This window comes from Eretmochelys imbricata, chromosome 4, assembly GCF_965152235.1.
Source record: "Eretmochelys imbricata isolate rEreImb1 chromosome 4, rEreImb1.hap1, whole genome shotgun sequence".
NCBI lineage: Eukaryota > Metazoa > Chordata > Testudines > Cheloniidae > Eretmochelys > Eretmochelys imbricata.
Genome location: NC_135575.1, coordinates 103,156,131 through 103,178,653, shown reverse-complemented (window position 1 = coordinate 103,178,653; position 22,523 = coordinate 103,156,131). Strand labels below are relative to the sequence as shown.

The 22,523-nt window shown below is 38.8% G+C and overlaps 1 protein-coding gene across 1 annotated transcript in view; it reads right to left on the bottom strand.

Annotated features, from left to right (window-relative positions):
- Positions 1–22,523, bottom strand: part of ARAP2 (ArfGAP with RhoGAP domain, ankyrin repeat and PH domain 2) — a 192,831-nt gene that overhangs the window by 5,264 nt on the left and 165,044 nt on the right. The window contains exons 28-32 of the mRNA XM_077815769.1: positions 18,499–18,617; positions 15,788–15,870; positions 14,036–14,071; positions 13,425–13,488; positions 5,107–5,238 (exon numbers count right to left, since the gene is read on the bottom strand). Coding sequence (XP_077671895.1) covers positions 5,107–5,238; positions 13,425–13,488; positions 14,036–14,071; positions 15,788–15,870; positions 18,499–18,617 — 434 coding nt within the window. The remainder of the gene's footprint in view (positions 1–5,106; positions 5,239–13,424; positions 13,489–14,035; positions 14,072–15,787; positions 15,871–18,498; positions 18,618–22,523) is intronic.

The following is a 22,523-nucleotide window of genomic DNA, read 5'->3' as shown; positions in this document are numbered from 1 at the left end:
GTCTGAACAGTAATTCTGCAAACCTCTACAAACAAAATAGAGTTCAATTAATAAGTATGATGACCCTGAATAAAAAAAATCTTCATAAATACATACAAAATAACTTTTTGGTGTATTCCCTGGGGCTCTTTAAATGAGGGGTTCGATTTTGATCAGAAGATGCAGTAACATGGCTGGAGGGCTTTCTAAATGTCAGCAAGCCATGGTATTAAATTACTGCCTTGAAATTCAATCTGGAAGAATGCATTTTATTTACAACCCCTAGTAAAACCATGTTTCAATTTTGCATCTTCTAAGAAGCAAAATAGTGATTACATTTCTTAAAACACAATATAGCTCCTTGCTAAATTGGGTACAGTGAGCTCTCTTTGTCCTTGTTCTTTCCCAAAGTTGCTCTGACATGAAATTGGAAAAGGCCTAAAACAATAATCACTTTTGAAAAGTATCTTCTGTTTCGAAATAAACTACCAGATCCATATATATTCCTTCTACTTAAAGTGGGGCATATCACTCACACAGAGAACTTTTTCAGTGGCACTAGTATAGGCTCAGCACATGTATAATTTATCATTTGCATGTTGTATAAAACCCAGGAAATCAATGAAGCCAGCTGTACAAAGTAAAGGAGGACATAAGACTATACAGAAGATACAGAGCTAAGCGATTTCCCATACTAGTAATGTGCTTCAAACACTAGTCTAAGGTGACCTGTGTTCAAAATTACCATATTGTTCTCCAGTGATTTCCATATAAAAATGTAACTGTTTTACAATAAGATGATATTTTCCTCTAACTGCCAGCTCTGCAAAAACAATATGGGTATAATAATGATAATCTGGAAGTCAAACTAGGATCCTTTTTCCTTCTGCATATAACCAGTAACAAAGATTGGTCAGACGAAATTATGTCCTCGGTTACATCTGTGCAACACTATTTCTGTCAATGGGATTGCAGAGGTGTAAAATTTAATTTAGTAATAATTCTGATGATGATGCACAAGAATGGACAAATCTATCTTACATGCTGTCTTTTACCTGTGTTGGCTTTTCAAAGCTAACAAGACGAAAAAAAAAGCAATAACCCCCGTTATCCCCCCTGACCTCACTTTAATCAGCCAAGTAAGTAGACACAATTCAGAATACATACAGAGAGCAGATCCTTTGAGGAAGGTGGTACAATTTTTACCATTTACGTGATACCGAGTACACTAAATATTAAGAGTGAAATTCAGGCTCTGCTGAAGTTGATGGGAGTTTTTCTGTCAACTAAAATGGAGACAGGATTTTCACCTATTTTTTCCCTTTCGTTCCCACAGCAGTCATCCCCGACACAGCTGTCCAGATCGTGTTCCGATGCTGATATCATAGCTATTTTGCAACAGTGCTGGAACATGAAGCTGGTTAATAATTGCTTAATTACTCTAAGTGGGATATTTTTATTTTAGTCATTTGATGTAGTGTAATAAACTTCTAAAAACATTATTATAAGTTAGTGCTTTCAGCACATACTGCTAAAGATGTTGCACATTGGTTAATTCTATTTACCCATTACCTTTCATATTTTTAATTTAAACTTTACTGGTAAATGTTTTTCATACATTTATATTTTGTGCTACATATTTTATTTGTCCATGTGCAGCAAAATTCCTTCAAATACGAATCAGTGCAGAAAAGTATGTCCTGAACTTTGTTGGTATCATTTTCCTCATATAGCCTTTTTTTTTTTTTTAAATTGATCTATGGGTTTCTTAGCAAATCACCTTTCTGCTACCTTTATACTACTATTATATTAATTTTTTTTTTCAATTGCTTCAGTATCAGGAAGCCTGCCAAACTATCAATGGGGCCACTGGACAATCAAGGTGCTAAAGGAAAACTCAAGGAAGACAAGGCTGCTGTAGAGGAGCTAAATGAATTCTTTGCATAGGTCTTCACTGCAAAGGACGTGAGGGATATTTTCACCGGAGCCATTCTTTTTAGGTGGCAAATCTGAGGAACTATTCCAGACTGGAGTGTCAATAGAGGAGGTTTTTGAATAAATAGATAAATTAAAACAGTCATAAGTCACCAGGACCAGATGGCATTACTCAAGAAGTTCTGAAGGAACTCAGACACGAAACTTTAGAACTACTAACTGGGTTATCTAACCTATCATTTAAATCAGCCTCTGTACCAGATGATGAAGATAGCTAATGTAAAGTCGATTTTTTAAAAAGGCTCCAGAGGTGATCCTGGCAATCATAGGTCAGTAAGTCTAGCTTCAGTATCAGGCAAATTGGTTGGAACTATAGTAAAGAACAGAATTATCAGACACATAGATGAACACGATATGTTGGGGAGGAGTCAACATGGCTTTTGCAAAGGGAAATCATGCCTCACCAATCTATTAGAATTCTTTGAGGGTCTCAACAAGCATGTGAATATAGTGTACTTGGACTTTCAGAAAGCCTTTGAGAAGATCCTACACCAAAGGCTCAAAGTAAGCAGCCATGGGATAAGAGGCAAGATTCTCTCATGGTTCACTAACTGGTTAAAAGATGGAAAACAAAGGATAGGAATGGTCTGTTTTCAGAGGGGGGGGGGGAAAGGGAAGGGTAAATAGCAGGGTGCCTCAACAATTTGCACTGTTCAACATATTCATAAATGATCTAGAAAGGGGGTAAACAATGAGATGGGAAAGTTTGTAGCTATTCTTTGTACAGATCTGAGGACATTACCATCGTGTGTTTAACAGTCTATTGTATCAAAAGGAATGAAAATGCATGCCACAACTGAAATGGTTACCTTCATAAGTTTGGAATCAAATCCTTTGTTGGTTAAACTGAAATATTATTTTTCCTCCTCCTATTTTTGAACTATCTCAGTTGCATACTTTAAGACGACTAATTTAGATTCCAACAACATATGCAAAAAATGCTAGTTTACCCTTTCCAATGCTTAGTTTTATTCTAATTTTCTTAAGGTATTCAAACAGGACCTGTGTAGCTCTATTTTTATATATCAAGTTCGATTCTTTTTTATGGCAGAGTTAGTTATTAACATTAAGGTTTCACATCACTATGAGCACTAATTATAAACCTTTTTCTGATATGACTGCCACATGTTTGGCATGACATAATGGAGTTCTTGCCAACAGGGCACAACAAAATCAAGGTGGTCCTGGTAATGTTTAGATTCAAAATTATGTAGTTCAAGAAAGAAAGGTAAAATCTTTACTTCCAAAAAATGCTCAATCTCCAGCTAGCTTAAAGATAGTATAATAAACATTACATTGTACTTGTGACATCAAGCAAAAGGAAAGTATGAAAACAAGATTATGGGGTTCCTTCAATTGCATGATAAGTTTCTCTTTTTTACAGGAAAAAATATTTTAAATGGTAGGAATAAAAGGGGTTATTGAATAACTATAGAACAAGGTAAATTTAAAGGAGGTCTTTGAATGAGTAAAGGAGATTGAATAAAAAAAAAATAGAGTTAACAGAACTCAGTGTCCATTTAGGAAGCAATGTCAGAATTGCCTGAAGAGACTGACTAACTGTATCACACATGCATCTGCCTCAGGGAGGCAGTATGGCTTAGTGGATAAAGCATTAAACTCTGACTTTGGAGACCTGGGGTCTATTCTTAGTTCTGTGAGTGGGTTGCCTTGAACAAGTCACTTCACCTCCCTGTACTTCAGTTTCTTGATCTGTAAAATGGGGAAAAGGATGCTTACCCGCTTGTTAAGTGCTTTGAGGCCTACTGATGAAAAACATACAACAGTTAGTTGTTATTACTATTATGTAGGGTCAATGGTAGCAACTGTTCTGTTCCACACTCAAAATGTTCCCCATTCCTATGTTCCACCTCAGTGCTCCTTTTTTGGGTGCTAATGGTTCATCTGATAAATCACTTATGTTAAGACTGAGAAACACCATTCATCTGAGAAGTCTAGTGGCACTTGAGTAAGTCACTGCAAACAGCTGTTACCATTGCTCCAGACTTCTTATTCTGTAAGCCTTGTGGCAAATTGCTGGCACTACTTTGATGGGTCTCGCGCTCTCTCTTCTTGGGGACGGTTCAGGGCACCGTTTCTCACCCCTGGACTGGGGTATTAACTGCTCTACTAGTGTTCTACAGGAGGGAAGTGGAGAGGGAGGTACTCGGGCTCACCCTCTACTCCGGGTCCCAGCCCAGGGGCCCTAGGGATAGCAGTAAACTGCTTGAACTAGCAGTTCCTTCCCCTGGACTACTTCTCTCCCCTGCCCTTCAGCTTGTGGGGCTTCCTGCCCTCCCTCTGCACATACCAGGTGTCCCTTTACCTTGGGTCTTGGTCTTCTTAGCCCACCACAGCACTTCTCCAAACTCTCCTCTGCTTCCCTCCAAACTGCTCTCTGCTCCAACACCAATCCACTCTGCTTCAACTCCTCCAAACTGCTCTCTACTCCAACACCAATTGACTCTGCTTCAACTCCTTTCCTTGTCTGATTGAAGCAGGGGAGTTTTATCAGGTGACTGGCTTCAGGTGCTTTAACTGGCTTCCCGTGCTTTAATTAATCTATAGCATACTTTCTTCCCTCTGCAGGGAATAAGGCTTCTAACACTCTCCTACTGCCTTCTGACCATGCTGTATCACAACCTAATAATGTTATAATTGAAATGTACAGCATTTAGTTCCATCTTAACTTAATTTTCAAATGGAGCTCTTTGCTACTAATATTTTAGGATAGATACCTAAAAGTGCAAGGCTGCTTTGGAGACAGGAAAATATATGGTACAGTACACACACAAAGCTATATCATCAAGGACTTTATTTAAAAAAAATCCTTATTAATTTGTAGTAACATTCATGGTAAAAATCCCATTTAATTCTAATGGGTGGCTCTAACTAAACAAATCCAGTGTTAATTTACCAACTTGCCACAGGGCTAGCTCATAATGCATTTAATTACATTGTCGTAACTATTCCTTTAATGGCAAAGCAATACAAAGGACACTAACATTAGAAACATCTACATCTCACATTTATCCAACTCCAGAGAGAGTATTGCTCCTGGACTATCTAAAAAGGACAACAAAATATAGCATTGTAATTAAAGTTCAACACAAACTTTAACCACCAGCTTACCTCTGCATTTCCTCTGGTTTTAGAAGTATTTTTCTCCTGCTGAATGGGAATTAAAGGTAAGCCTCCAATCTTTGGATTTTTAGTGATAGACTGTTTTCTTGCTTTTCCAGCTGGTGGCCATATATCACTGTGCTGTTGAAACAAAAATTCCTTACTCTTGGCATTCCTTACTCTATACACTGCTTTTTATGTACAAAATTGCCTTAGTAAGCCTATATACTATGTTGTACTATCGCTCCATATAAAACAATGACTTTTTTTTTTTAAGATAACAGGAGCATGGTTTTTTATAATTATGTTGATGCTTCTACAAATGCATCAGAAGTATTGCTGGAGGACTGCAAGATGCTAAGTGAACAGAGCTTTAAGGTCTTAGTATACTATGTTCCAGAGGTGTTCCCTCCACACTATATATCAAAACATATCTATTGGCAATAGAACAAAAAATCAACATTTAGGAAAACAAATGTGTCTATTTTGCTTTCTAGCTCCAAAATTCTACATAAATTGTATATATAAATACAATTATCTGACCCAATATGAAAGTAAATGTTTAAATGTAAGGGAACATTTATACCACTAATTTATTACTATAAGTTAGTTGTCATAACAGTTATGGTTCAGACTTCCAAGGAACTTCAGGGGATTTAGTCATTCACCTTCCCCGCCCATCCCAAAGGATTAAATGTACTCAGTAGAAAATCTTTAAAAATCTTAACCTACAACATGTAATCTCCTCATGGCTGAAACATAAAACAGGTATCAGAGGGGAGCCGTGTTAGTCTGGATCTGTAAAAGCGGCAAAGAGTCCTGTGGCACTTTATAGACTAACAGACGTATTGGAGTATTAGCTTTTGCGGGTGAATACCCACTTACATTGGTGGACGTGCAGGTGAATGAACCGGTGATGGTGTGGCTGATCTGGTTAGGTCCTGCGATGGTGTCGCTGGTGTAGATATGTCCCAGATATGTCCCACATATCTACACCAGCGACACCATCGCAGGACCTAACCAGATCAGCCACACCATCACCGGTTCATTCACCTGCACGTCCACCAATGTAATATACACCATCATGTGCCAGCAATGCCCCTCTGCTATGTACATCGGCCAAACTGGACAGTCCCTACGTAAAAGGATAAATGGACACAAATCAGATATTAGGAATGGCAATATACAAAGACCTGTAGGAGAACACTTCAACCTCCCTGGACACACAATAGCAGATTTAAAGGTAGCCATCGTGCAGCAAAAAAAACTTCAGGACCAGACTTCAAAGAGAAACTGCTGAGCTTCAGTTCATCCTCAAATTTGACACCATCAGCTCAGGATTAAACAAAGACTGTGACTGGCTAGCCAACTACAAAAGCAGTTTCTCCTCCTTTGGTGTTCACACCTCAACTGCTAGAAGAGGGCCTCATCCTCCCTGATTGCACTAACCTCGTTATCCCTAGCCTGATTCTTGCTTGCATATTTATACCTGCCTCTGGAAATTTCCACTACATGCATCCGATGAAGTGGGTATTCACCCACGAAAGCTTATGCTCCAACACGTCTGTTAGTCTATAAGGTGCCACTGAACTCTTTGCCGATAAAACAGGTAGACAGCATTTCTTTGGGTGAAGGGATTAATTACATTTTAGTATAAAGAATTATGGGTGGAATTCACTAGGGAGACTTAGGCATTGCAATAAGTAAGCTGTAGCTCACGAAAGCTTATGCTCAAATAAATTGGTTAGTCTCTAAGGTGCCACAAGTACTCCTTTTCTTTTTGCGAACACTCACCTGGTTTCAGATGAAGCTTTTCTACTGTGTGGAAATAATCATTGAGGCAGGAGGACTTGAACTTGGGTCTCATGCCTCCCAGGTGTGTACCCTAACAATTGGGCTATAGAGTCACACTAACTTCCTTGGTGTCCAATGAATATTTAATTATTTAAACAAAGTGAGACAGTTTTAACATAGGAGATTGAGGGAGACCCACCCCAACGTGGCCAATAGCCCAGTGGTTAGGGACCACACCTAAGAGGTGGGAAACCCCATTTAAAATCCCTTTGTCAAATCAGCTCAACAGAGTTTTCAGTCCAGGTCTCCCACATCCTGAATGCTTTAAGCATTGGGCTAAAGGACAAACCACTCTTCCTCCTGCTTAGTGTGGGTTTAGGCATGCTTTGCACAGTCTACTGGAATGGGCCCCAAAAGTAAGATAGGTGTGGGGGGAAATGCCTATGTTGTGAATTCTGTTGAGAGTTAGGCACTGGGCAGTGGCAGGAGTTAGATGGCTGTGCGCACGCCCAACTGGTGACTTTAAGGTGGTCAGGTGGAGCCTGAATGTGGGACTTCAGAGCTTAAGTCCCCCTTGTGAATCCCACCCTGTGTGTCTGTAACAGTTTTAATTGAATAGTAAATAATAAATTATGAATATTTGCAACTCATTAGGCAAAATTAAAATTTACTTATTCATAGTTCTGACTCATCTAGGTGGCTCTTGTCAACAGAAATATATCAAAACATCTTTGTCTTTTCAGAAGAGAACATATAATATATCCAGTCTACCTTGTAAATATTATTCAAGAGCAAAGAGTCTGTAGATTGGTCTTGCAAAGCACAAAATGCAGGCATAAGAGAAAGAGTACGTGTTTGCTGCCATTAGTACATGGCCTCTAAATTCAGACAAGATATGTTTATCACCCAGGCTTATAACTTGGAGATCATCTTTCACTCTTCCTTCTCAGCATGCCCAAATATTGCAGTTTCTTCCTCCACAGCATATTATAATTAAAGAACTGTAACCATTCCTCAGTTACGCCATTAGTCCCTGATGGATTCAACGAGGTGGAAAGTCTCTGGGAAGGTTGAGCTCAGAGAAACAGGCAGTGTTTGCATTGCATTTATCCGATGGATGCAGAATGTTATTTCAAAACAACTGAAGAGAGAATTTCTGATGCTCAACTTACAATGATTTCTGAAATTCTTCAAGAGTTTTCTAAACTTTTAAAAATTCTCCATGGAATATACTGCAAGAATTCTGTATGTATTTGTTTAGTTTAAAAGGGTCACATATTCAACTGGCTTTCATAAAGAGGTTTTGCACTCCAAATAACAAATTTTCTTTCTAAGCAAAGAAACAAGGTTCCCTTATTTGCAGTATTAAGCAGAATTACTGCCTACGTACTTGAAGGTGTATCTTCATCAGGGTGCTAATTTTGGCTTTACTTGTCAGCCCCATGATGTGCTCAGAGGAATACATGCACACAGAAATTAGAATTGGAAAAGATCTTTTTTCCTCATCTTCCCATCAATACCTTATTTCCTAGATAACTATGTTAAGTGCCTTTTGTCCAGACTAGTTTTATTAAATTCAAGACTGGACTTGAGCCATATCCCATGGGATGACCATGCCACACGCTTAAGGAAAACAATGATCCTATTTTAGGCTTTTTTTTTTTTTTACTGTTTACCAATCAAAATACAAAATTAATAATTTCCACACTAACCCAAACTTCTCCAATTGAAGCCAGAAAACTAGAATAATTAGGTTATAGTGGGATAAACTTTACAACACTATGGTACCTACCTCATCAGAGGAGGGAAAAAGAAAAGGATTAATAAGTAATATCTTCCCTGAATACCACACTGTTCAGCTAAAGAGCAAAAGTTTCTACGGAGTAAGAGAAAATGGGTCTATCACCAAGTTAGGCTTCTTCCTCTTCTAACGGCAAAGACTCTACCTTTGGATAATTTAATGCAAATATCTTGACACCTATATGCCTTCTTTACATTCATCTTGAAGTTCAAATCTAGGTTCATCACACTATTCAAACAAATGAACCCTACTGTCTAAAAATCTATCCACAGAAATGTGTTCAGATATCATGCCAATGCATCTTGTATAAGAACAGAAAGCATAATAATTTTAAACATGGTCATCATTGAAATGCTGATTCAGGATAACAAATCCAGCTTACATACTTACAATGTTTTTTCTAATATATAGTGGTGATGAGGATTAACTTCATACCAGAGACAAACACTTGCATGTACAAAGCATTCTGAGATTTTATGATAATCTTTTGGAACATGAGTTATTACATCTTCAAGTACTGATTTTACTGCAAATAATATTTTACCATGGAAAAATAGATCAGTGGTGTCTCATTACCACCTAATGGCACAAATAATTCATGGTGTTGCTACATCTGCTAAAGACCAGAATGCTGAATAAAATTCTTCCCTTAATACAGCCTGTTAATATTGTTAATTTATATACTGCATATCATGAGTAAGGCTGCGATTTAGTCGTGGCGGTCATGGAATCTGTGACTTCCAAGGCTGTGAGCGGGCAGCGGGGGGACCCCTGGAGCTCCCAGCAGCCGCGAGCGGTAGGGGGAGCCCCCGCAGCTCCCAGACACTGCAGGAGGCAGGGGGGACCCCTCAACTTGGAACTGCGAGCAGAGAGGGGACCCTGGAGCTACGAGCCCCCATGGGTGGGGGCCCCTGAAACTCCCAGCCTGCCTGCAGCTGACCAGGCTCCCCACTTTGCCATGGATATTTTTAGTAAAAGTCAGGGACAGGTCACAGGCTTCTGTGATTTTTCATTATTTGCCCTATCCGTGACTTTTACTAAAAATATCCGTAACAAATTCTTAGCCTCAATCATGAGTAATGAGATGACAGTTTTCAAAAAAAATAAAAAAATGAAAAATTGAGGAATATGCTGAAGTTGGGGGGAAAAAAGTAGCACCATGCATTCTTCCGTTTAAACAATCCCCAAAAGATATGAACTGCTTCTGTAAGTCTTCATTCCAGATTGATTTAATGAATATGTTTCACTCCATACTTGCTGGTCAGAGTTGTAACATTATCTTTCTTGTGATCTTGCGTCAATAGGACTTGAACAGAGTTACTAAGCTTTGGATAAGTTGTTTTTAAGCAACCTATGTCAATAACCTGTGAACCTATTCATTGAGACCCTGCCCTTGTTATCCCCATGAGATGTATTTCCAATTTGGTAGCTGTTTCCATGGAAACCACAAGTGTTACTTCGCCTGGAGGAGCTGAATAAGACAAGGTTTTGAAAAGTCTGTTGCTTCCGAGATGTGCATTACACATCCCACTTCCACTATTTACAAAGGTCAAAGACAGACTCTCCCTCAAAGTATATGATTATATAGTATGTATTGCAATAATCATGTGTCCATTCTGTATTATATACTCAGAACACAAGCAGGATAATCATATATATTAATTTTTACGACAGAAGGTACATTAACAATGAAATCATTTTTTTAATAGAATGACAGCCTGCGAGGGCTGCTAACTATTACATTCTCAACCTTAATATTGCTATAAGTGCACACGACACAGTAAATTCTAAACAATTTATGGCTCCCGCTGCAATCGTACCTCCTTGAATATACCGCATTGTATTGTTTGATATTGCTGTATAATGACTTCCATATGAAGAAAAAGGAAGCCAAATTTAACAGCGTCATCTACTTCCACATTTGTCACATGTTTATTTTCTCATCTTCTCCCCAGGGGAGCAGTGGAATGTTTTGGTTTGGAATTTATATACACACACACATTGCCATATGTTTATGTTAGAGAAGGAAAGGTCAAAGAAACGTGCCTTGCATTTAGAGGGAAAGGTGGTGAGGTTTGTGATGGTCCTTACTTCCTGTGAGAGTTCGTTCTTCATTCTTGGGTGAGCTCCTGAGAAAGCTCTGCACAGACAAGCTTTACCCTTGTTATAAAGAGTCCCAAAGACCATCTTCAGGTTAAAAAAATAATCACCTTTGATCAAATAGAGTGAACATTGTGAAAATCTCCTCTCCTCCTGTTCAGCCATGGTGTAGGTAGTGAGAGGGTGTTTGTCAGTAGTGGCAGGGGATGGGCCATCTCATGTGGGGTTGGGGTAGTAGGAAATACCTACCCTAAATCCCACTTAGTGGTGTAAGGACAGAACCAGGTATGAAAATATCCCAGATGTAGGTGGCCATTTCTGTACCTACTTCCTGTCCACATCCCATTTATCCCTTGGCTATGCACAGGTTTGCTGCTGCTGCTTTTCAGTGCTTTATGTTCAGTTGGTGCCCTTTTTACAAAAGTCAGGAAGGATTTTTTCTGCCCCTCCAGCTGATGAGCAGAGTGAGAGTTTTTAGCCTCTCTTCACCCAAAGAAACTTGGGAAAATTAGCTAGAGAGAGAGTTTATTTTGTCCAATTTTATTTTGCTTATTACAACTGCATGGCAGGTTTCCAGTGTGGGACCAGTAGTGTCCAGAGCTGCCATTGCAATACAGAGTGGGAGATGGGCTACATTTGGCTGGTCGAATTGCTGTGCAAGTTAAGGGGGGGGAAGAGCAAGCTTCTGTATCTTACACAGAAAGAGGCACCTCATCATCTTTCACATAAGGAAAGGGGAGAGGAGGATTTGGCAGGTTGGGTGCCAGATTTCTGGGATGGTTCCACGTAAGGTGTCTCTTAAGCATTTCGCACGGCCTCCATGGCCACATCTTGGTGAAATGCACTGGACGTAAGCCACTGGGTAGTTTTACTGAAAGTGGTATAGGGGAAAATCCACTTGAAATCCTCTCCTGGTTGCGCTGCAACCATGTTATGCAAATTATAGAGGTCTTAGCTGTAATCATGGATGTGGTGTGATGCTAACTGTGATGCTTATGTGACTGCTGCATCTGTTTCAATACTTTCTTGAAAAAGAAAATGTGCATTTTGCTCTAACTAGCATTACAACAGCCCCCAGCAAAACAGGCAGCATGTTCTCCCTCTATATGCATCCGATGAAGTGAGCTGTAGCTCACGAAAGCTTATGCTCAAATAAATTGGTTAGTCTCTAAGGTGTCACAAGTACTCCTTTTCTTTTTGCGAATACAGACTAACACGGCTGCTACTCTGAAACCTATATGGTGACGGTGCACCAGACTGGAAGCCAGGAGGTCTCAAGTTCTATACCCATCAGTTAACTGGGGTTATAAAGATATTTAGCATTGGTGAAACCTGAAAACAGACAGAATTTAAAACACTGGCTGCCACAGGCAGACAAGACGCTGCAGTCACACTCAATACAAGGATGACATTTGCAAACACCTCACCTCTGGCATCTAAAATATCACTTTTCTCTTAGCCCTGTTGAATTTTTAATATTTTCACTACAAGTAAGTATTATCCCATTTTGGTACGCAGGGGCAAGACATGTCTAAGTGACTTAGCGTCCTTTGGACTTACAGTCCTAAGTGCCTATATCTCTTGAGCATGCGACTTAGGCGCTTTTGAAGATTTTACATTAGGAGAATAAAGCTGAGAAAGGCTAAGGACAACACTTTCAAATCTGCTTACTTAAAGTTTTCTATTTCTGAAAAATAGCTAAATTTTCAGAAGTGCTGAACACATGCTACTCCCAATACTCGGCTCCTCTGGAGATCAAAAACACATAGCTGCCTAAATATGGATACAGGCACCCAAATTTAAATGTTGTCTGATATTTCCGAGCTTCAGTGACCTAATCTGTAAAATGTAATACTTCCTTATGAAGGAATCACAGAGTCAACGTTTGTCAACTGTTACCTGCAGTGACTTCGCCAAGAAGCATCCTGAATCCTCATGGAAAAAAGTAGAAGCAACTCTGACGCAAATATATCACCATTTTCAAAATTCCCATTACATGGTCGTGTGTACAGCTCTCCACTCTGGGTGAAATGTTCCCCCATCTTTTAATCCCTCTCACCACTACCCAAGCACATTAAAATCCTTTTGTATGGATGTATTCTTGAGCTACCACTCAAAACCATACCCCTCCTTCCCTACAACTTAGTAGCAGGTATCTCTCTATTTGACTTAAGAAATGGGTGAAATCCTGGCCCCACTGAAGCCACTGGGGCCAGGATTTCGCCCAATATGTTTACCGGTGACAGGCAAGTGGGTTGCCTCTCTTTGTCCAGATTCTCTGTAACACAAAAGAAAACCCAGGAGAAATCTATGAACTCCTCCAAAAAAACCTACAGCTCAAATGTGAAGCAGTTATTACCTATCACTTGTAAGCACTTGAGCTATAGCCCATACATGGGCTAAGTCCACATCTTCTTGCAGTTGTATACCTCAAGCATTTCAGTACCTTACTGGCTTCACAGCATTGTTCTTTTTGCTACAATATATGGTGCATTCAGAACATCCATACATATATTTGTTTCATTGTTTTTCAGATAAGTACAAATTACTGGTGAAACTCAGTGTTTCACCGCTAAATATGAAAAGGTAGAGAATTTTTAAAAATAGTTATTTCCTCTGAACAAAGCATTACCTGTGCATTGAAAATACTGGTCATCCACTCCATCTGTGTATCCTGTCCATCACAACACATGTGCCTACAATACAATATGTGGTATCATTAAAATAAACAACAGCTTAATGAAGTATCTAACTGTAGTTGTCACATACCACAGAAGCAGTTCTTGTTTTGACATTCAAAACCTGCTTGGATTTCTCTTAATTATTTAATGTTGTTAGTATTTTATTATTTATATTTTACACATAAGAACTTTTAAAATATATATTAAATATATATTATGAAAAGACTGAGGGCAATGTATATAGGATCCAATTCAGGAATCTGTCCTTATTCTACAAAAACTGATGCACCTGTTTAACTTTAAGCATGTGCTTAGTTCCTTGGATTTCAAATCACAGTTTTAAGCCTGTGCTTTGGGGCTTTGCTGAATGGGGATCTTAGCAAGGATACGAAACTGACAGCTTAAACTAAAAGTTATTGCAACAAATCAACTAATATTTTTTGGTAAAGGGTAAAAATGAAACAAAAACAAGAAACACACACACATTAGGTTTCAAGCACACTTTTTAAAAAATGTTGACATTGAACAGGCAAACACACATCTGTTGGTGTTGATTACTTACCAGTGTTGCTTTTCAGAATATACTGTAAGACCCCAGCTGAAAAAAATAAAACTCCACATTAAAAATAAATATTTATTTATTTACCAGAAACCAAAGCCATAACTTTGAGTGCTAGCTTCAGGGTGCTTGCTGAATATTCCATAGGGAAGTTAATTTTACATAGAGATTACACCTCAAAAGCTATTGCAAGAAGTTTAATGTATGGTTCTAATCTGAAAAGCATTCTCATTTAAAATGGCCTTATGGGGTTCCATGTTTACTGTCTCAAAGCTTTTGATATCAACTATGCTCTATTTACAAGTTGTGACAGGACCTTTTTATCTGAGTAGCATGTCTGCCGACTCAGTCAAGCTAGGCTCCTTTCACCTCACGAATCATCAAAACAGCAACAAAGTTCAATAGATCGAATTATGCTCTCAGTTATCTCTGTGCTACCCCATACATTTTACAGTTTCAGTAATGCCTATGCAACCTCATGGAGTTATACATGTGTAATTCGTTGGAACTTATTAGGAATTCTTTGATGACATACAAAATGGAATAGCATCCAGCTCATTCGGCCTTAGCTGTGTAAGTTCTGCAAGGCTGCCGAGAGTTTAAAATAAGCATTTTTGTCACTAAAGTAAGAAAAACTATGACTGAATACACACAAGGAACACAGCTGAGACAATAGACATTTTTACATGTTCACTTTCAAGAGGAACACTGATATTTAGTCCTCTACAAACACAAATTAATGACTGAGATCCTTTGATGAAGGTGCTATAACAGGCCAAAGTATTCCTACTAGCAGTGATAGGGACATGGATTTGAAGCAGGTAGGGCAAGTAGTGAGGGCAGCCAAGTGAAGACTTGGTTTCTAAAATGAAGTCAGACAATATAATCTAAAATTTGGCTCTGCCCCATTTCCAGTGGTGAGAGGAACAAGACTGATCAGCCGAGAGTTTGTAAGGGACTGGAAGGCTGGGGTAAGAAGAATGAATCACAGAGTGGAGAAAAAAAAAAGGAAGGAGCTATGGGACCAGACAATAAGATGGCAGAACGAGCAAAACAGAAGGAAAGACAAAGTCAGCGAGAGCAAGCGAGTGCATGCATACACTGACACACACAATATGGCAGAAAAGTTGAAAGGACAACCATAGGGCTCTTTGAAAATGAGCAACTCTGCAGTGAGAGACCTTGGTTTGATGCCAGCTTCTCTCAACTCTGAGGCCTGGGTGTGCCCTAAGGGACAGCACGCTCTGCCTCTGAAGACAGGAGACCTACTAGTCTGCAGCAACTAACCTGACTCAGTCAGAAGTGCCACTGAATGGCTCACATAGAAAGAAAAGTCACAGCAATATGGAACCTGGAGAAGGAAAATCCTCCAGTGTGGACCCAGGGACTGGCACCAAAGGTCAGGACAAGTAATCTTTTTTGGCACACTAAAGATGTGTCCACCATTGGAATGCAGGATATACGCTATGAGACTAAATTGAGCTAGTAACAGTTACAGCTACAACAGAAAACACACTTCAGATTAAGAAAACCAATCAATAAAGTAATTTTCTAACACAGAAGAGTTAACACGGAACACAGGAACAGACAGCATCAGAACAAGTAATATTATAGAGTGCAATTCCATGCAGAATAGGGAACAGACTTCACTTGGCTTCCTGATTTTGTGTGTGTGTGCACGCGTGTGTCTGTTCCATCACAAAACTCTAGTATTTTGCTATACAGAACATAATCCAGTTTCTTTTCTAATCTTACTTTGTTGGTGGCTTCATTTTCTTCTTCACTCCAAGATAAAGTTTCAGAGAACTGAGGGGCAGCACTTTTTCAGGTTTGCTACTCTGTGAATGAACATAAGTTTCTAATTACTGCACTAGAAATTTACAAAACAGAATGGTTTATAAATGCTCAATCCCCTTTTTAATTCTTTGGCGGTTCTCTATTCTTATCTTTTCATTATGGGTCACTATTTCTAATTTTTCTACCTCCCCCTTATCACCTTTGGGAAAATAATCAATTACCTCATACAGACCTAGTATAATTATATATGTGTAAAAGGTACATGTGTTTCACAGCTCCAGCTCGAGGCTAGGAGATTGAAGTGAAGTTGAAAAATTCTCCAGTAGGAAAAAAAGAGGCACATTTGAGTGTCTCATACATGGAGCATAAAACCACACTGATTTAGTATTTGTGGTTCAGCACGTTTAGACCTCCATTCAGCATAAGTTAAAGTGTGCTTAAAGTTAAATACGTATTCTTTGCTGAACCAGGGTCTTAATTTTTCTATGACCAGACAAATGCTTCCAGTCTCTCACTCTTAACCCTGGGGGGGGAAATAGAAATAGAACAGTTAGATTTTAAAGAACACGGTTGTTTGTACAAAGGAACTTCCATTCAAAATTGTAAAAATGCAGAAAGCTAAGAGTAAATTGTTATTTTTTTCTCTGAATAGGCAAAGTGATAAACTTTACATACAGGCAAAGCCAACTTAGCACACATCCCTACCTTCACCTATTGCCTGCATCAACACAGATTCCCTGGGCCTATTTTTCCTAAACCTAGAATTCCAGTATGGCAGCTGAATAAATAAGTACCTGTACAAAATATATTTCTAATCTAGCTCATTACAGTGCAATTTGAATTAACATTTCCTCTTAAAGAAAAGAATGCATCTCCAGCAACAAACTTAATTAGTTGTTAATGAGCATTCATTAATTATATCTAATTAGTACTTGTTCTCCACCTGCAAATACCAACCCCCTCAACTACTCTTTTCTAAATAGCACTTAAAATTAAGTTATAATAATTACAAGTGCAAAGACAACTATCAAATGACAGCCAAAGACAAATAGTTTCAGGTATCCTGTCAGAACAATTTTTCCATGATTTACTCATTTTTTTTAACTTAAATTCTATAAAGCCATTTAAAGCTCATGCAGTATTTTACCAATTAATAGAAAATGTCACCTGAGTTTAGAAATATATTAAAAAAACAAAACCCAAAAACAAATAAACAAAAAACTTGTGAAACAGAACAGTTTAGTAACTGGAAACAAAAAGTTTAAGGCAATTTATACTAATCCTCTCAAACTCTTGCCAAGGTGCTAAGTAAGGTTTTAGGAGTATTAATTAATGCTTACATATGAGCCAATTTCAGCTTTTAGCACTAATTAATTAGACACTTTCTGACACAGAATGATAGGGTTGGAAGGGACCTCAGGAGGTCATCTAGTCCAACCCCCTACTCAAAGCAGAATCAATCCCCAATTTTTGCCCCGATCCCTAAATGGTCCCCTCAAGGACTGAACTCACAACCCTGGGTTTAGCAGGCCAATGCTCAAGACACTGAGCTATCCTCCCCTCCTGTGGTCATTCTACTTAAGAAATATATCTAAGGATTCATAAAAAAAAGACATAATATTTCATCTACATAATCTTACATTAGCTATTAACGCATTAAGCTCTTCTCTAAGAAAAGGAGGCTATTTCCCCAAGGTACTTTAGGGAAAGTACAGTACATGTGTAAATCTGCTGCACAAACAAAAACAGGATCAAGACCAAAAAAGCAATACTTTATTTAAAAGGTATTCTTTACCAGAAGCTGGCAATGTTAAAATTAATCAAATAAACTAATCATAAATACAATACATGATAATGGGTAAGTTACTTAGTTTTATAATTTTGTATAAATTGCACACATTCAAAAGCATTCTGCAAAGTACTAAAAACCTCTGATATATTATGGACCCAATGTGGCAAAGCTTTTAACACATGCTCAACTTTCTACATGTGGCTAGCCCTGTTAGCCAATGAAATTGCTCATGTGTAGGAAGTTAAGCACATGTATCTTTGCAAAACTGGGCCTAAACCAATAATATAGGTTTACTTTTCTGCTTTTATTATTAAAAAGTTAAGTAACAACTTCATACTTTTTTCAGGAGGGGAATAGGGAAGAGAAGGAAAGAAGATAACATTCACAAAACAGTACACAGAAAAGAGAGAAAATACTAGAGTGAAAGATGTTATTTTCCAAAACTCTTCTATCATGACACTTTTAACAAAAATATTTTTTTAAAAAGTTATTGTACTCTTGTACCTTTTGTTTTCTAAAAGCCTTGAAATTTGTAGGGCAAACAAATAAGCAGTTTATTGGAGCTTTATAATACTTACAACACCCCAGCCTTTAAACAAGCTCTACCCTGGTTTCTAAAAGTTGTTTTAATTAAAACAAAGTTTATCATAATATATAAACATAGCTAAATGAGCTCTTACATTTTCTCAGTTTATTCCACTTTAACAACTCAAACATAAGCAAAACATTTCTTCTTATTTTAATCCCTGAATTGCGTAGGCAAGTATAACAATTGCTGATTTGCCTGTCAACTTGTATTTATTTTTTCATAAGTAAAGGACAGGAGTTTTAAGCTCAACTGCTCATGATTAGAACGGTGCAGAGTATTTGTTTATACCTTCATATCCTTGTAAAGAAGCAGATTTCCTTCCCGTAATACAAAATAACGCTCTTGAAATTTATTTCCAGACAGTAATTTTGATGGTTCTTCTTTGTATTTCAGGTAGCCTGCTTTCTCTGTCAAGAAGATGAAAAACATTTGGTTACAGTATTTTTAAATATTGGAAATCACTGAGTACTGAATTTTAATGTGCTGAGTACTATTATGTACCAACACAATGATACCAGAATTTGATTGTTCTAAACTTTCTTATTTAAAAGTTTATTATGAATATATTGGTGTTGAAAAATGTCCTATTGATAGCACAGACAGAGGCCATGTAAGCTGTCTACACTGTCTCGTCAACGTACTTTAAATACGAACATGGAGAGACTAAGGTAAATTTCTAGGAAAGAATATCCCAAAGCTTATTTAGACCTTAGTTTCTTCAATGAGCATATTCAACAAAAGGTATCAGTTAGTATTAACATATTTTGTCATGTTGGCATTGGATTGTGGTAGTCAACTTATTTCTAGAGCTGTTCAGCCATTTTTGAAAGTAATGTGGCATGGGTAAAAACCTGCCTTTTCTGAAAAGTTTTGCAAATGTTGGTTTTAGGAATTTCTTTTTTCTCTTTCTTTTTTTTCTGTGAAAATTTGTGACTTTTTAAAAATCCAAACCACTGTCAAAAGTTTTCACTGCCAAAAATTGGGTGTTGAGTCAATTCAGTTATGTTTTTGAAAAACTGATTAAAAAGTGCTTTAAAAAAAACAAACGGAAAATAGGATCTCTCAAAACCTGTGCAAGGGAAACAACTTTAAATGTTTGACATTTTTGCAAGTATCTTTTATTTATTTTACCTGTTCTACTTACTTCAGGTAGGACAAATGTCAGCTGGCAATGACTTTTGGTCACTAATGTCTAGGCTAAATTTGAATGAAACTTTACTAAATAAATTTCATCTGTACTAATATTTTCTAAGTAAAAAGCAATTACAAAAAATGTCAGTGGGATGAAGAGAGATGTAAAGTGGGAATCTAGAACGTGACTATGTAGGTGCTACAGGCTGCCACAGCAACAAAGTCTTAAGCAAATCACTCATTTTATCCATACATGAAAGTCAATCATGAATACAGCAAAGAAAACTAAGTCATATGTAGGTCCCGTTTAGTTACAAAGATGGTGATACTTAAAAAGAACAACGCCTCACAGCAAATTACCCAGTTAATTATATTTGCGAACTAGTAATTCCTACAATATATCATGATCAGAATCATCAGATTCTTCTATATGCATGCAATTCCTTTGTACAAGTAATCATGACATCAGAGTATGACACAAAATGTAAAAATTTGGTATTACAGAATTAGGAATCTACTTGTAATATTGAAGGAGACAGTAAAATGCATGGTTTCTAATAATATAGAGAAATTACTGCACCATTACATTTCTTTAACATTCCCCAGTAATCCCCAAATTACTATAATTATCTAATTTGGCAATATTTTTAGTAACTCAGTCATGTGACAAAGAAATGTCTACTTTTTGATAATATTTGAAGAGCTTTCATTCTGTATATTCTTCTCTCATACTCACTGCTTATAAGACTATTTTTACATTAAAATGAGTCAAGTGTGGCATTCCTAATCCAATACATTAAAACACACTAAAAAAACTGGAATTGCTGGTAAAACAGAAGCTAATGAGTATGTTGGACTGTTATGAAGAGAAAATAATTTACCATCTGAATATATAACAATCAGTGCTGTTATACATATAGGGGAATGTGATGGGGAGTGCAGAGAAATGGAATTCCTCATTTTTGCCTCGTCTGTATATGTTGCAGCAGTGCTTGTAACTATACAGTTTTAAATGCCTGTTCTCTTCTTTATGTTCTTTGCCCTCTTTTTAAGGGTCCTTTAAAAATCTATACCATATATTAATAAATGAGGAAAATTGTTTCTGTAAGTAAAACCTTCAGACTAATTAATATTACCCGTCTAATTTATTTTTTACACACACACCCCCCCCCACACACACACACAGAGACTAGGGCTGTCAAGCGATTAAAAAATTAATCGTGATTAATCGCGCTGTTAAACAATAGAATACCATTTATTTTTTAGATGTTTTCTATATTTTCAAATATCTTGATTTCAATTACAACACAGAATACAAAGTATTCCTGAGGTAAAATCCACCCTCCTGTCTAAACAAGGGCTCACTCAGCTGATGGGAGCCCACCTAGCTCAGTAAAAGGAGGCGAGCCTGGTGAACCCAGTACCAGAAACTACCCTTCCAGAAGCAACAGCAAGACACCTTCCTCACGCGCCTCCTGCACAAGTTATTGCTTACTCCTTCCCATTGTCACCCCCTGATCTCCCACATAGTCCTGCACAAGTCATTACTTACTTTCCCCCTCCCTGTCCTTCCCCAACACTGTCTGGCGACTGGCTGAACAAGTAGAAAGACTGAGTGGACTTGTAGGTGCTAAAGTTTTAGATTATATATATATATATATATACACACACACACACACACACACACACACACTCTTTAATTGAGACCACATGGATGGACTTCAAGCTTTCGTGAATCTCCATTAACTTCACTAGGGCTCAGTGTGAGTATAAGGGTTCAGGATCTGGACCATGGCTGGGGGTGTGGGCTTTGGTGGGGCCAGAAATGAGGGGTTCAGGGTGTGGGAGAGGGCTCTGGGCTGGGGCATGGGGGTGGGGTGCAGGGGGAGTGAGGACTCCAGCTGAAGGGTACAGGTTCTGGGGTGGAGCCGGGGATGATGTGTTTGGGGTGCAAGAGGGGGCTCCAGGCTGAGGCCAAGGGGTTTGGAGTGTGGGAGGGGGTGCGGGCTCCATCTGGGGATGTGGGCTCTGGGGTGGGGCCAGGTGGGGAGAGGGATTTGGGGTGCCGGAGGAGTCTGGGGTAAGTGGTTGGGGTGTTGGGGGGGGCTCCAGGAGGGAGTTTGGGTGCGGGCTGGGGCATGGGGTTGGGATGTGAGGTCCCAGCAATGCTTACCGCAGCTCCCGGGAAGTCACCACCAGGTCCCTGCGGCCCCCTAGATGTATGGGTGGCCAGGGAGGCTCCGTGTGCGCCCCTCGCGCTCACAGGGTCCATCCCCATAGCTCCCATTGGTCGCAGTTCCTGGCCAATGGGAGCTGCGGAGCCAGCCCTCGGTGAGGGGGCAGTGTGCAGAGCCTCCCTGGCCACTCATGTATCTAGGGGCTGCAGGGACCTGGCAGCTGCTTCCAGGAGCCAAGCGGTGCTAGGGCAGGCAGGGAGCCTGCCTTACTCCTGGTCCCACACTGGGCTGCCGACTGGACTTTTAATGGCCCAGTCGGCGGTGCCGTCCAGAGATGCCAGAGTCCCTTTTCAACCGGGCATTCCGGCCAAAAACTGGATGCCTGGCAACCCTAGGAATAAACGGGAATTCAGTCCTCACTCTCCAATCCAAATGGAACCGACAAATTATTACAATTATATTCATAACATTGGGATTCAATAGTAACTTAAATCCCCTCACCCATCAGCTCAAATTGAGAGAAAATAAATAGTCACAATTATATTAATAATAAGAGGTCATCTAGTCCAGTCCCTTGCACTTAAGGCAGGAGTGACTATCTAACCTGCTCTTAAAAATCTCAAATGATGGAGATTCCACAACCTCCCTTGGCGATTTATTCCAGTGCTTAACCACCCTGACAGTTATGAAGTTTTTCCTAATGTCAAACCTGAACCGCCCTTGCTGCAATTTAAGCCCATTGCTTCTTGTCCTGTCCTCAGAGGTGAACAAGAATAATTTTTCTTCCTCCTCCTTGTAACAACCTTTTATGTACTTGAAAACTTATGTCCCCCTTCAGTCTTCTTTTCTCCAGACTAAACAAATCCATTTCCCCCCCAATCTTCCCTCATAGATCACATTTTCTAGACCTTTAATAATTTTTGTTGCTCTTCTCTGGACTTTCTACATCTTTCCTGAATGTGGCAGCTAGAACTGGACACAATACTCCAGTTAAGGCCTAATCAG